Raw genomic sequence first — 15,455 nt, forward strand, 5'->3', positions numbered from 1 at the left:
TTATAAATAAACAGGATTGCATCACAGAAATATTTGACTCCACCGTCAATATTTCCTGCTAACAAAAACTACTTGCAAGATCCCAGTTATGGGCGAAATGTTCAGGTCAAAAGGGGTAACATTAAAATCTCTGTGCAAATGACGCATCAGACATTGCTATTAGGAGTTACTAAAATAATATCTCAAGGCACGTTCTACAATTTTGTTAGTGAAACCCACTGATTAATGATAAAGTAGATGTGTGAAACAAATTAAAAAGGCATCTTAAAATGTCTGAAATAAATTATAGGTAGATGCCAAACCTTTTTTATCCCAGAAGTTGTGATGTGCCCCCAATTTGACACCCTCCCCAAATTGCTGAATGCCTCTGCTACACTCTGTCCCAGATCAATCAATGACAAACACTTCCAGGTTCTCTTTGGCAGGTGAACAGAAAAAAAGCCCTGAACTTTTCTGATGGTTGAGCAGTTCAACAGAAATTAGGGCGACCAGACGTCCTGATTTTATAGGGACAGTCCCGATATTTGGGGCTTTCCTTATATAGGCACCTATTCCCCCCTCATCCCGATTTTTCACACTTGCTATCTGGTCAGCCTGACAGAAAGTGAAATTGCAAAACCCGCTGAATGGAAAACTAAGCTAGTACCTTGTATTTCTTTTTGACATAAAATGCGTGTAATATATATAAATGCAAATTAGTTGTCACCATTAGGCATTTGCAGATGAGTGTGCTATTACACACACACACTTACAAAGGCAGGGATCTGACTGCTCGGCTTGTATGAGTTCTAATCCAGCGGATTTCCACTACTATGATCACTGAAGTGGTGGGGAGAGAGTAAGGGATGAAGGGAGCAAGTTTGAAATGTCCTATGCAAGGGGGTTTCCATTCACTTGACTTGGGGGAAGCCCTGACTCCGGGCACGAGAGAATAAAGTAGTGTCAACATGAACTACAAACAGCCTACGGCCGAGCAGGCGTGAGAAGACGTAGTCGTCAGACCAAGACCTTCCATCGTGGTATAGCGCCACACAGGCCGGGACGGCGGGACAACAAACTAGCGGCACCGACCCAAACAACAAGGTGGAGACCTTCCCTCCCCTCCTATCCCGGAAGGTGCCGGCAAAGCCCGTCCCCGCAGCTGGGAAACAGCAGGTCCCCTCAGCCGTTCCGCCCTGCCCCGCTGACCCCGCACCCCGAGCCGCGGACGCCCCAAGTCGGGGAAGGAGGGTCTGGGTGTGGGAGGGAGACAGACCCGGCAGGGACTGGCGCCGCTCCGCGGCCCTGCGGCCTGCCCTTCCGGCGGGGGAGGAGAAACGCGCTGCACCGCACCCCCTCCCCCGGCTGAGGCGGCAGCGGCGCCACGTCTCGGGCTGGCAGCTGGAGGACGGGGCCCGTCGGTAGCTGTCAGGTCTGTGGGGAGAGGACGGGGCCTGCTGGGGGTCCTGTGCGGGGGGCGGGGCTGAGCGCTGGGCCCCGAGTACCCACGGGGAAGGGACCCGGAGGGATTGGGCAGGCCGGCGCCGGGGAGTCTGACTAGGCTCTGGCTTGGGCTGGGCTGGGGCTCTGTGCTGGACGGGCCGGGTCTGGGCTCGGGCTTGGGCTGGGCTGGGCAGGCCGGGGTCTGGCTCCGCGTCCTTGGGGTTTCAGGCCAGTACCTTGTGAGTCCCAGGTAAGCGAGATAAACCCGGTGCGGTGGGTATCAGTCATCGTGGTCAGCTTCCCGCCTGTCTCGTGTGGAGGTTAAACCTTCGTCGCCGATGGCTCAATGGTGCTGAGTGTCTCCAGTTTCTTTGGGGTGGTGGAGGATGAAAGGTGCTATGTCAGGGCGAAATGGTATTGTGCCATCTCTCTTCCTAACATCCAGCCTCCTGTCTGGGAGTCAGATAGAAGACTCCTGTCATCCCAGGTGTCTCTAGCTGATGCTTCTTGTAACTTGTTTTTCTCTGTCACCAATAACCTTAGGCATAAGTTTTAAGTTTCACAGGGTGTCAGTCTGTGTTGTGCTTTTAATACAATGGGTTTTTTTGGTTTAGTGAATGCCTGTGCTCTTAGTGCTGGCTATATACTCCCCTCCAACACTGCTCCTTTCTGTGCAAGGTGTCTGATGGGAGCCTGTGATGGGTATGTTATAAAGAGATCATTTATAATGGATTTTAATAGCAATTAGAATTCAAAATGTGATGACTTTATATGATTGGGAATAAGGAAGAGCTTTAGGAAGAGAGAGTACTGTATAGACACAGCCCTTTGTACAGCCCTTTGTACAAACTGCATTTTAAAACTCTCCCTGTGCAACATGAATGTTCATGTGCCAGGCAGATACAGGCATTTGTTGTTGCTAGGAATGCGTGACAAATCATCTAAATTAGTCAGACTGGATTGTGTAAGGTGTAACTATGGTGATTGTAAACTCTCTTTACCCTATTGCTACAATCAGGATCCCCTTATGACTTGTTCTATGTACAGTATCTGTTGTGATGTCAGCATTGGTAGCAGCTATTACTAAAGTTTAAGTTAGAGTTATATATAACTTTAAAAAGTCTGAGGTTATTTGTAACATATGCATATTTCTCTTTTATGGAGGGAAATTCCATCCTAAAATGCCTACCTTAGTTCAGACACCTCTGATTAGCTTCCGGCTTTCTAGTGATTGCCTTTTTGTTGTCATGTGATATGGACAAAGCTCTTTGATATTGGGATAACACTGGATTCAGTCCTATGCATGTTAAACATTTATTGATTTCAGTGAGAGTTTTGCCCTCATAACTGCAGGATCTGGTCTTAAATCTGGTTGTATTTTTCCCTTGACGCTGTTGCTCTTATCACCAAGAGATCAAGTGGTGTGGCACCTTAGAAATTATAGATGTATTCTGCGGAGATGGAGAGGGAATAGAAGGTTAAATTGGTCAAATTATTTGATTGTGTTTGAAAGTATAATTTACACATTTAACAGTTTTTACACTTAGTTAAAATTCTGCTTTTTAGTCCAGTGCTTTTTGGTGTCTTGTTTTCGAACAGCAATCCATTAAATTTGGTAATCTTCTACATTTACTTTATATTTAATTAGCTTATCAGTAATTGAAATGAATGCAATATTATCTTTATAATTTGTTTAACAAATTACCAGTTTATGCCTTGACTCATATTTAAACATCTGGCTGTTTGACATATCATTGGCAGAATGCAGTGCATTTTGTTAGGAAATCCTCTGTAGCCTTGCCCTAAGTCTAACAGTGGCTCTCAAATTTTTTTTACTGGTGACCCCTTTCACATAGCAAGCCTCTGAATGTGACCCTCCCCCCTTATAAATTAAAAACACTTTTTTTTATATTTAACACCATCATAAATGCTGGAGGCAAAGCTGCGTTTGGGATGGATGTTGACAGCTCGCGATCCCCCCACGTAATCACCTCATGACCCCCTAAGGGATCCTGACCCCCAGTTTGAGAACCCATGCTCTAAGAGCTGCCAGTCAAGGCTGGCCTTCAAACTTTCATTTTGACTGTCAACACAATCTGTAATTAGTAGGTCATGCTCCTGCAAAGTTATATGTGTTGGTTGCTGTGCAAGAACCTGAGCTACAACTGAATAAACAATAGTGCCATGATGTGAATAAAAGGTTAGATTCAAGCCACTATTTGCATTCATACAGGTAAAATAACAGACTTCAAGTGGAATAATTCCCCAAAATGAAAAATACAGTACAGGAGCCCAGATTATTAATGAGTAGGGTGACCATATGTCCAATTTTGGCTGGGAAGGTTCCCTTTTTAAGCCCTGTCCTGGACATCCTGACTTTTTTGGCAAAACTGGGCAGGTTTGCTCCTGCCAACTGATCATCAATTGGCAAGAGCAAATGGGACACATGCCCAATTTTGCCAGAAAATGGTGCACAACCCCCAACGGTGTATGCAGAGCCCAGAGCCTTTGAGCAAGCCCCGTGTTTCATTTTGGGAAATATGGTCAGGAATGAGTGACCGCTGTAATTTGTTGGAGTAGGACAATTGCATACTTCTAGTTTATTGGAGCTGATGCCAGGTTTAGAATACATATTTACATTAAAAAGGGCTTTAGGATAATGATCTTAAATCAATTATCTGGGTGCAGAACCACTTTCTGTAGGCTTGCACAGGCCTTTGTACTGTAAAAGTTGAAAAATATGTTATTAAATAGTGTATTCGTTTTGGAGGACGGTAGATTATTGTCTGCACTATCATTTCATACCCTGATTCTGTACATTGAAGTAAATGGATTGAGTGGGTGAAGAGCAATTTGTCAGCGCTACTTACCGTCTATCTGGTATGTTCAACGTTGTGAATATGTTTTTAAAATAAATGTATTTGTTTCCAGTGAATGTAGCATCTTGGTAATTGCTTTTTTTGCTCCAGGATATTTTCATGATCTCCTGGAATTTCTGAGCTGCCTACTGTAAACCAACGAATGAAAAGCCCACTATTGTGCTACTCTACGTCATCTCGAATAGCACTGCTACTGATGGAGATAATCCGGACTTGGTAGTTCACTTGGAGGCAAATTATTCAGAAAAATTAATTTCCTTGGATCTGGGTCGTTCTTACCATGGACTTGTCATCTGTTGAGCAAGATGCCCTGTTGGAGAACAGAGCTAGCAGTGGGGCCTCTCACAGTTCAGAAGGACGTCTGGATTATAAGGCCAAATCAGATATGCCAACCGAAGGAGCTGAAATTAATAGTGAGTCGTTTCATAAGAGCTGAATCGCTTTCTGGTTATAAAGCCTCTCTCTCACTCATGCTTTTGTCATATAAGACGTTGACCATTAGAATGGTCTATAGAACGTCTTGTGAAAACTATAACTCATCTGTCTTAGAAATTCAGAAGAAATCCATCTTTTTAATTAAAAACTGCTTCTAAATTTTGTTTTTAAAGCCATTAATTAAATACAGCAATTGAGCAATCCCTATCACAATTAATCTGTGTTATATTTTTCTTCCCCTGAAATTAAGAGGTAAGATCTTTAAGGGCTTGTCTAGACCTGGAGTTATTATGGAATAGCTATTCTGGAATAACTCCATGTATGAGCATACTCTTATTCTAGAAAAAGAATGCTTTTCTTCTGGTTTAGCATAATCCACTAAACTTTTCCACTTTACAAAATAATAACGTAGAAAATTTTGCACTTGTTTGCAAGAAGTTTAGTAATGTGCTGACCTAAATAGGCCTCCTTAGCATAAAGATTTATTGTTGAACATAAGAACGGCCATACTGGGTGAGACCAATGGTCCATCTAGCCTAGTATCCCATCTTCTGACAATGGCCAATGCCAGGGACTTCAGAGGGAACGAATAGAACAGGCAATCATCGAGTGATCAATCCCTGTTGTCCTCTCCCAGCTTCTGGCAATCAGAGGCTAGGAACACCCAGAGCATGGGGTTGCATTCCTGACCATCTGAGCTAATAGTCATTGGTGAACCTAATATGCATATGTGGAATTGATTTAATGTTGGTTGGAAATGGTTGAGTAATGAATGTATGTTACAGTTCCTATCTATACAGTTCTAGTTGGGTTTTTTTGGTCATACAGCTACAATAAGAGGAGCCCAGAGCCTTTATTTTTATTTGAGAGACAACCTTGTATCTGATTGCCAGGGTATAATCATAAGATGCATCATTCATCTCACATGAAGTTAAAATTTAACTTTTTCCTGTCCTTATTTCTGTGAGACATCTTCCTAACAATCATAGCTTGTAAATAGATTAAAAACAAGAGAAGGACTTACACCTTCCGGTGCTTTCAGGATATTGCAATAATTTTGATATATGTCTGCCACTAAATAACATTAGCAATAGCATGTACTGTCCTGTGTATTCTGTGGCTAAAATCATTCCCATGCTGAGAATTGTGCTCAGAATCTTATTATTTTTTTTATATGTTTTTAACACTTCTGTAGTTGTGAGGATAACCTTTAAATCATGAAACAGATGTAAACTGATGCAGTGTTGTCTACAGATGGAGAAAGACAGGCTGAAACAGTAGCTCAAAGATTTCAGAGTAGCAACCGTGTTAGTCTGTATCCGCAAAAAGAACAGGAGTACTTGTGGCACCTTAGAGACTAACATTTATTTGAGCATAAGCTTTCGTGGGCTACAGCCCGCTTCATTGGATGCATAGAATGCAACATATAGTGAGGAGAGATATATAGCATACAGAGAACATGAAAAGGTGGGAGTTGCCCAACCAACTCTAAGAGGCTAATTAATTAAGATGAACTGTTGTCAGCAGGAGAAAAAAAACTTTTATAGTGATAATCAAGATAGCCCATTTAAGACAGTTTGACAAGAAGCTGTGAGGATACTTAACATGGGAGAAATAGATTCAATGTGTCTAATGACTCTATTTAAGCCTAAATTGATAGTATCTAGTTTGCTTATCAATTCAAGTTCAGCAGTTTCTCCTTGGAGTCTGTTTTTGAAGCTTTTCTGTTGCAAAATAGCCACCTTTAAATCTGTTACTGAATGGCCAGAGAGGCTGAAGTGTTCTGCTGGTTTTTGAATGTTATGATTCCTGATGTCAGATTTGTGTCCATTTATTCTTTTGCTTAGGGACTGTCTGGTTTGGCCAGTGTACATGGTAGAGGGGCATTGCTGGTACATGATGGCATATATCATCACATTGTTAGATGTGGAGGTGAATGAGCCCCTGATAGTACGGCTGATGTGATTAGATCCTATGATGGTGTCACTTGAATAGATATGTGGACAAAGTTGGCATCGGGCTTTGTTGCAAGGATAGGTTCCTGGGTTAGTGTTTTTGTTGTGTCGTGTGTGGTTACTGGTGAGCATTTGCTTCAGGTTGGGAGACTGTCTGTAAGCAAGAACAGGTCTGTCTTCCAAGATCTGTGAGAATGAGGGATCAAAGATATGAACTGCCCCATTTCTGAGTTATTGTGGTTGAAGCCTATATATACCATAGCCATTTCACTGCTCACCATCACAGTAGACCATCACCATCCAGCTAACATGCCAAATTACCTCCCAGGCCCCAACATAGCTTTCAAAATGGCTCTTTCCTCTTGACAACTTCTGATGCAGTTATGCGTTCCCAATACAAAAATCTGAGACATATCAAAAACTGAAACAGTAGCACCAGTATAATTTTTTTAATATAAAAACCAACAGCACAGGCTGCTGTAAGGTTTATGGTGTTCATTTTAATATTTAATTCAATGCAAACCTCCGTTGTTTATATTTAAATGAAAATGTCTGAAGAATTTCCAGTATGATGATGTGAAGGCCAAGACTATAACAGTTTACAAAAAAGAACTAGATAAATTCCTGGAGGATAGGTCCATTAATGGCTATTAGCCATTGATAGGCAGGGATGGTATCCCTAGCCGCTGTTCGCTAGAAACTGGAAATGGGTGACAATGGATGGATCACTTAATGATTACCTGTTCTGTTCATTCCCTCTGGGGCACCTGGCATTGGTCACTATCAGAAGACAGGACACTGGGCTAGATGGACGTTTGGTCTGACCCAGTGTGGCTGTTCTTGTGTTCTAATGCAAGTATGTTGCACCAGAATACTGGCAGGTCAGCATTAGATGTTTTTGTTCAGGTGTGGGGAGGGCTTTTTTTCTTTTTTTTAAAATATATTTTAACAATGTTTCTATACTGGAAAAAAAAGAATGTAGATAATTATACCAGCAGAAAGTACTTTTGCAAGTATAGTTTGTTTTGTTTGAGAAACTGCTATCAGTCATTTTGGCAAAAGCACTCTTTTGTAGATATGTATCTACACTCGCAGGGTTGTTGGTTTAGCTATACTGGCAAACTTTTTCTAGGACAGCTTAGGCCCTAGAATGGGGTGGGAAATCTTTTTGGCCTGAGGGCCACATCTGAGTATGGAAATTGTATGGTGAGCCATGAATGCTCACAAAATTGGGGGTTCAGAGTGTGGGAGGGGGCTCTGGACTGGGGGAGGGGGTTGGGGTGCAGGGAGGCAGGGATGAGGGCTCTGGGGTGGTGCTGGGGGTGAGGAGTTGGGGGTGTAGAAGGGTTCTCTGCGCTGGGACCGAGGGGCTCGCTCAGAGTGCAGGAGAGGGATCAGGGCTAGGGGAGGAGGTCAGGGATGCAGGCTCCAGGCAAGGATTGCTTTTGGGAGCTGTTTAATGTAATGGCATGTACCCTCTCCGACTCCTGCACGGCCAGGCGTCTCAGCACGCTGCTCTGTTCTCAGGTGTCGCTCCTGCAGCTCCCATTGGCGGTGGTTCCCGGCCAATGGGAGCTCTGGGGGCGGTGCTTGGGGCGGGGGCAGCGTGTGGAGCCCCCAGGCTGCCCCTACACGTGCGAGCCTGAGGGGGGACATGTTGCTACTTCCATGAGCTGGGTGGAACCACGACACATGTGGAGCTAGGCAAGCCCTGGCCCCGCTCCTCGGTGGGAGCTCCAGGACTGGATTAAAATGTCTGAAGGGCTGGATGTGGCCCACCTCTGCCATAGAGATTCCAGGGATGTTGTCGTGGAATTTGGTTCCAGCTTACCACAAACTGCATAGGCCCATGACCTTAGTTAACACAAAATGCAGTGAAGCCCTTTACAACAAGACATTTTCTTTGTAAGCAGTGGTTCTTTATAATTGGAAATACATCTATCACACTGCAGTAAATCAAACAAATGAGCAATTCTCTCTAAATTGAGTTTCGCTATATCCTATTTTACTCCAAGTGGATTATAGTGGGTGCTTCATTTTTTTTTTTTTTTTAGTTAATATAGAGATTCAGTTAATCTTTGTATCTTTAATCAGTACATTCGTTTACTGTCCTTTCTATTTTTACACTCTTCTAAAGCATAATTTGACCACACTAAATGAGAAGACCAGCTTTTATGTAACAAAACAAAAGCACGGCCCTACCTGAATTCCTCCTACTCCCCAATGTATCTTATTTAACTTCAGAGAGGTGTTTTAAAGGTTACCACTGCTGAGAATTATTATATTCCTGACTTTTGTGTAACTTCCCTTCTTCCTTATCTGGTGCCTGAAATGATCCTGTTTTATGCCAAAAGTATTTCATAGCTAAGCAGTAACTGTCATGTCCAAATGGAAAAGGAACTTCTTTCTTTAATCGTTGTGATCTGTTTGCCTATATCTAGTTTCTGTATGTTATCAGTAACAGCCCTACTTTCTGAAAGGATGAGTGTGTGTCAGAAGTAAGCAACAGAAACAATTCCATTATAGCACAACTTTTTTTCAGCTCTGTTTGTTCACAAAAACTTTTTTGAATAAACTATACCAGCAAGGTGGCTATTTCAGCTTCCTTTTGGATAGATTTTTTTCTCTTGTGCAATCTAGAAACATATATCTTAAAATTAATCATTAAGTTCTGCCACAACCATGTCTTAAATGTACATCTTTGCTCCATCAAGCAGAGAAGCAAGGTGGAAGTCTTTAAAATATAAATTTCTATATTTTATGTATATGTTATGCTTGTGTTGAGGATGTATTTTTTCCTCATGAAAAATGCATATAGACACCACCAAACAGGGGCGAGATCCAGATTTAGGTTAGCCCTTTCTGTGTTATATATGAAATCTAAGAAAAATAAATTGCGGGACTTCTGTTTTGTATTTTCTTTGCTTCATTATTTTGGTTCATGTTCTCTATTGTGCTGTATACATATGATGCATCTGAGAACTGGGATAATACTTGCCTAATAAGGTTGTTGTGAAGGGGCTTAGTTATTGCTTTTGATGCCCTTTGAGATCCTCTGATATAGGGCATAATGGGAGTGCAAAAGTGTATCTGCTTGTTCTGAATGGAGAAATAAACTTCCTCCATCTAATTTCTCTTTTAAGTAAAAATCAGCAATTTGTAAATATTCTTACTGTCCAAAAAGCAATCCTATTAATTTGTTAGATCAGGTTTTGGAAGTGTGTGTAGGGTTGAATGGGATGACTTATAGTTGCCAGTGTGAATTAATTAATGCAATGCAACTTTCTTTTCAGCAACTAGTAGTAATGCCAACAAAGTGCCAAATGAAGGAGAAAGTCTGGAGATAAACAGCAAACAGGACACTTACCAGAATGGACCAGAGGCACTCTATCCTGACCTCCCTTTGTCTTTTGAACCAACCAGCAGTCCACATGGTCAAGAGTCTCCAGGTGTGGCTGGTTTCCATGACAACCTAAGGAAGTCTCAGGGAACTAGTGCTGAGGGAATAGTTCTTAGAAAAGAAGCTTTGCAGTCACTCAAACTAAGTCTTCCCATGCAAGAAACTGAATTGTGTAAGCATCTGTTTACTGTAGAGCCCCTGCTTCTCTTGCTTCCTCAAGCTTTTTTCCTCTGAGCGTGTCTGCAGAATCACTTAAGCTTGGACTAAAATTCATTTTTGCAGTAAACCACTCTCTGCTCCCAGGAAAGCATGTGCCTTAACATTTAACAAGTTTGGTTGTTCTACTGACATGAAGATTATAGTGGATAGGAAGCTAAATTGCCCTAGTCTGTTCCACTTTGGGAGTAATGGGATGACACTGAGAAAATTACAAATTTAGGTAAATAATAGCAAAAGCTTCTTACAGTGGGATGTCTTAGGACTTGTCTACACTACAGGGGAAATTCGATCTAAGCTACGCAATTTGAGTTATGTGACTAGTGTAACTCAAATCAGCATAGCTTAGATCTACTTACTACAGGGTCCACACTACGTGATGTTGACAGGAGATGCTCTCCCGTCGACTCCCCCTACTCTTCTTGATCCAGTGGAGTACAGGAGTCGACGGGAGAGTGATCTGCAGTCGATTTAGCGGGTCTTTACTAGAGCTGCTAAATCAACTGCCGATGCGTCAACCACCACTGGTTGATACCGCCGATGCATCAACTGCCGTTGGTTGATTCCCCCGGTAAGTGTAGAAGAGCCCTTAGACTAGACTAGTCTCTCAAGGGAAGTAAGGGAAGCTGCATCACGTATTTAATGCTACGCTGGACAAAATGCAAGAAAATGTACTGTAGGGAACAATCTTACGCTAGCCTCTGAGTGATGGAACTAGAAACTGAATAGATTTTGCCTATTTCTGTCATAATTTGGGTTCTAAAGCAGATGAGATTTAGATGGTAAAAGTATTCTTGCTCTTACTGTGGAAGATTTTGTCTCAGATCGCTTGAAAGAGTTGTGATATTTGTAAATATAAAATGATTGAATTAAGCACTGTAATCTCAGTGCTTACACAAGGATACTTCAGGGGAGTATTCCTGAGCTGCATGCTAAAGGGCCGTCCTTGAGAATGATGCATGCTCTGCTTAAGCATGAATGTTGTGTATACATTGCTGATGGGAGAAGGGGTTGATCTAGGAATATTTTCCACCCTTTCTGTGTTGTGTCTGCCTTTTGAAGTTTTCTGTGTGACTTTAGAGGTAACTTTTGTACATAGGTTCAGCAGAATCTTCACTCCCATTGGAGAAAGAGGAACAAATCAGACTGCAGGCAAGAAGGCGTCTGGAAGAGCAGCTCAAACAGTACAGAGTAAAAAGGCACCAAGAAAGAGTAAGCACCTTGCAGTAGATCCTCTGTTTCTAGGTGATGTCTGTGTAGATGGGAAGCTAGGAAAATGAACCCATACCTGCCCTAAACTGTCTGTTTCCTGGCTGTAAAAATTCAATAACTTCTAGCTAGAAAAATTTATTTTTCTACTTCTCTTCTGTATGTGCCAAATTTTGTCTTCAGTTGCATCATGGTAATACATGAAGGCTGCAGGGTACCACTAGTGTAACTGAAGGAAGAATTCGGTCCTATATTTTCTTCTGAGGTTTGAATGATTATTTGTTGCATATAATAGTCCACAACTTTGAGTGACTTCCCTCACTTGCTAGGAATTTCACAAAGAAATTGTTACTTCTAGGTTTTTTTATGATGATTTGGAAAGTCTAGTGTGAAGAACAATCATATATATTTGGAGCAGTAGAAATGTTAAAAAAACAGATTTTACAATGCCTTGTTAAGGAAAGCATAGAGCTGAGTAAACTGCCACTGCTGTCTTCAAAAGTGTACTACGCAAGGTTTCCATTTAGGCACCATCTGCAATAACTGTATAGTTTTCATCATGCCACTATATATACTTACTTTATTATTTGTTTATAGTGCAGGAGAGCCCATAGCCCCCACTGAGGACTAGGGCTCCATTCTGCTAGATCCTGTTAGTAAATTTTACTTCGTAGTAACAGACGTGAAGACATGGCTCCTAGCCAAAGAGCTTACAATCTCAAATACAAAAATAGATGAAGTCTGGGGGAAAGGTGCACAATATCCAAGCAAAGGCCATGATTCTATGATGATGGGTGGAGTCTAAACCCGAACAGAATTTACCGTGTATGTAGTCCCATTGAACTCAAATGAGACTCCTAACATGCATAAAGTTACTAATAGTTGTGTTTGCAGGACTGGGGGCAGCAAGATCAAGATAATGATTGGCATGTTTTATTTCCTTGATTTACAAAAAAGATGTAGGGGTTAATGTGAGGGGAATGGAAGGAACAGGTGGGAGAAGGGGGTAATCCAGGAGACAGAGAAGTGGAGAAGAAAGAAAATGGATGGAGAGGAGTATGCAGGGAAGATTAAACCCTTTGGAGATAAGCCTTGAGTAAAGGATTCTACAGTTCATATTTGGGTAATACTAAGTTGACCGTGTGCTCATAATACTTTTGGTTATTTCTAAACTGAGTCTCTTTGCTCTTGTGCATTTCTCATAATGTGACATTTTAATCTACAATTTATGAGCATTTAGTTGTATATTTATGTAATCAATATAATTGCATTTGATTTTAGTGTCAACATAGAATTGCATGCTGTAATTAGAATGTACAAATCTAATACATTATTGTGTATATATATTATTGTAAAGGGATAGTTTTTTAAAGTTTAAATCTTTGCAGTTTTACTTTTTTAGTAAATACTAAATACAATTAGTGCCCATTTATTGGCTTTCCATAATTTTGTTTTTAAATGCACACGTCTAAATCATAGATGTTCTGAAAAATCCATATTCTTTTCTTTGTCGTCTCATAATACAAAAAAAAAAAATTGAAAAACTTTTGGAAAGTTTTAAAAATTATTAGTCAGAGGCTGAAGCCTTTATTAAGTTGTTAAAGTACTCTTTTGCAATATCTTCTGATTAGTTTTCACAGTTTACCTAAATTACCTTCATCACGTCTGGATTGAGACTCAGTCAGTTAGCTCTCCTCCATATCCAAATCTCAGCTAGGACTGGGTTAACTAGCTATTAAGAGTAGCTTATTCGTGAAGTTCCACTTAAGTCCAAGTGCTGTTATAAAAGAAAAATGAACCATTTACACCTTTCTAAATACAATGATAAGAAAAAATTGATGCAAATTTAAGTGTAGTGTTCTAGAATTTATTGTTCGCTTCTGATTTCTTTTAGTCCAGCTACTCTGCATCCAAAACCCGGCCCTCTAGTACACTAGATCCTGAGCTGATGTTAAATCCAGAAATCTTGCCAAGGGCCAGCACTGTAGCTATGACAAAAGAGTACTCTTTCTTGCGGACCAGTGTCCCAAGGGGGCCAAAACTGGGCAGCCTGGGACTTCCAGCTCCTTCAAAAGAGAAAAGAAGCTCCAAATCTTCCAAGTCAAGTAATATCCGTTCCTTGGCTGATTACAGAACTGAAAATTCAGATCCTGGAAATGCTTCTAGGAATTTTGAGACTTCTGATGCATCTGGTGGGTCTCTAAAGGAGAATAGAAGTGGTCTGACTTCTGTTGTATCTGAAATGAGTCTCCGCTCTGAAACAGATGACCGACTGGAGAATTCCTCCATAGCAGGAGACAGTGTTTCAGAGATTGATGGAAGCGATTTAGGAACAAGGCTGGATGGAAATGAGAGTGACAGCTCTTCCTACAGCAGTGTGTCAGGAAGGGGGACATATAGCATTTTACCGAATGCAGAAGGCAAACAGGGCATTTCATTTACAGTAAATGGCCAGGGGATCCCTCCAGATGGAGTGGGGCAATTTCCTTCCATCAGGGAAGTATTGCAGGCTGCAGCAGCAGAGCATCATGCCCAGGACCAGGAAGTTAATGGGGACGTGCGGAGTCGGAGAGACAGTATTTCTAGCAGGTAAGACATTACATTGCACAATACACACATTGCGCTTCTTTGGCATATGCAACCTGATGCTTTAATTACCAACTACAACATTTTTGGTATAACTAAACTTCTGTTCAGTATGATAAAATGTGTAATAACTATTGAGTCCTAATAGAAATCACTGCACTGAATACATTTTTATTATAGGTATTTTTAGTTTATAGTAACTGTCCCTGATCAAGTGATTAAAACAAGGGCACTGTAGACGTGTATGCTTTGTCATCACGATTCTTGAAATGTAGTAGAATTTGATTATGGTATCCACTGCTTTTAGTATCCACTCAGCCCTATACATCAAAATTGGCTTTCCAAAATCCATTTCCAGTTTGTGCTGGTGTGTTTGCCTATCCTGTGCACTAATCACTGGCTGTTTGGTTTTCAGTATCTGATTGAAGGGATTTCTTTGTTTTCATAGAGAGGAAAGAATTTTGCGGGACCATTGAGGATCACTTGGCTGAGACTAATAGTGTTACAAGTTGTGGGAGTGCCAGTTAGAACCAAATATAACCAGACTGGGAAATTTGGTTTTTCACAATAGTGATCATTCAGATACAGTTTCGAAAACAGTGTAGGTGCATGGCGAGGAGAGGGTTAATTCAGACATTACATGCTGAACGGTGAATGAGCAGAATTTTTAAGGGATGCATTTTTAATGGCCTAGAGAACAAATTTACCTAAACTGTAATATTTCAGATATTTGCAATTTCCTGTCATGATTTCATAGTCAGGTTTTTAAAAGTTCCTTATTTTATTTTAAACTTATAGAAAGGCACCCTTTTGGTATAGCCATACGTAACTTAAAAATGCAAAATACTATTACTATATAAGTTTACCTACCATCAGAGACTAAGGCTATATCTACACTAGCACTTTTGTGAGAAAAACTTTTGTCAGTCAGGGGTTTGAAAAAAATACACCCCTGACTGACATAGGTTACGCTGACAGAAATGCTGGTGTGGACAGCTCCGTCATCAGCATAGGGCGGAGAGACCTTGCAGCAGTACAGCTCTGCTACTGTAAGTTCTCTAGTGTAGACATAGCCTTTAGGCAACTTAAACTCAAATTGCCCTCCTCTCTAACATTTCCTTCCTCTACTCAGATGCTCTGTGCCCTGAAGGTAGTTAGATTTGGGCTTATTTTGGCCAGGAGGTGGGGGTTGGTGGACCAAATTCTAAAACAATAGGGCCTTCATAGAGAATGCCCTGTTAGCAGCCCCCGCTTTCCATCTAAAGCTCTCTTTGGTCTCAGATTAGTTATGTGCCACAGAATTTCATTGGACTGCACTGATTTTTTAAAAAAAAAATGAAATGATATATGATA

At 41.2% G+C, this 15,455-nt stretch overlaps 1 protein-coding gene across 3 annotated transcripts in view; it reads left to right on the plus strand.

Annotated features, from left to right (window-relative positions):
* Nucleotides 1–1,154: 1,154 nt before the first annotated feature.
* GOLGA3 (golgin A3) overlaps nucleotides 1,155–15,455 on the plus strand; it is a 39,899-nt gene continuing 25,598 nt past the window's right edge. The window contains exons 1-7 of one of the 3 annotated variants that reach the window (XM_032771202.2): nucleotides 1,506–1,672; nucleotides 2,037–2,124; nucleotides 4,193–4,277; nucleotides 4,392–4,714; nucleotides 9,985–10,263; nucleotides 11,407–11,519; nucleotides 13,411–14,105. In XM_032771202.2, the coding sequence (XP_032627093.1) occupies nucleotides 4,582–4,714; nucleotides 9,985–10,263; nucleotides 11,407–11,519; nucleotides 13,411–14,105 (1,220 nt within the window). In that variant the 5' untranslated portion in view covers nucleotides 1,506–1,672; nucleotides 2,037–2,124; nucleotides 4,193–4,277; nucleotides 4,392–4,581. Of the gene's footprint in view, nucleotides 1,412–1,505; nucleotides 1,673–2,036; nucleotides 2,125–4,192; nucleotides 4,278–4,391; nucleotides 4,715–9,984; nucleotides 10,264–11,406; nucleotides 11,520–13,410; nucleotides 14,106–15,455 lie in introns of those variants that run through there. The other 2 variants (XM_032771203.2, XM_075060038.1) reach the window with 2 other exon arrangements.

This window comes from Chelonoidis abingdonii, chromosome 22 (genome assembly GCF_003597395.2).
Source record: "Chelonoidis abingdonii isolate Lonesome George chromosome 22, CheloAbing_2.0, whole genome shotgun sequence".
NCBI lineage: Eukaryota > Metazoa > Chordata > Testudines > Testudinidae > Chelonoidis > Chelonoidis abingdonii.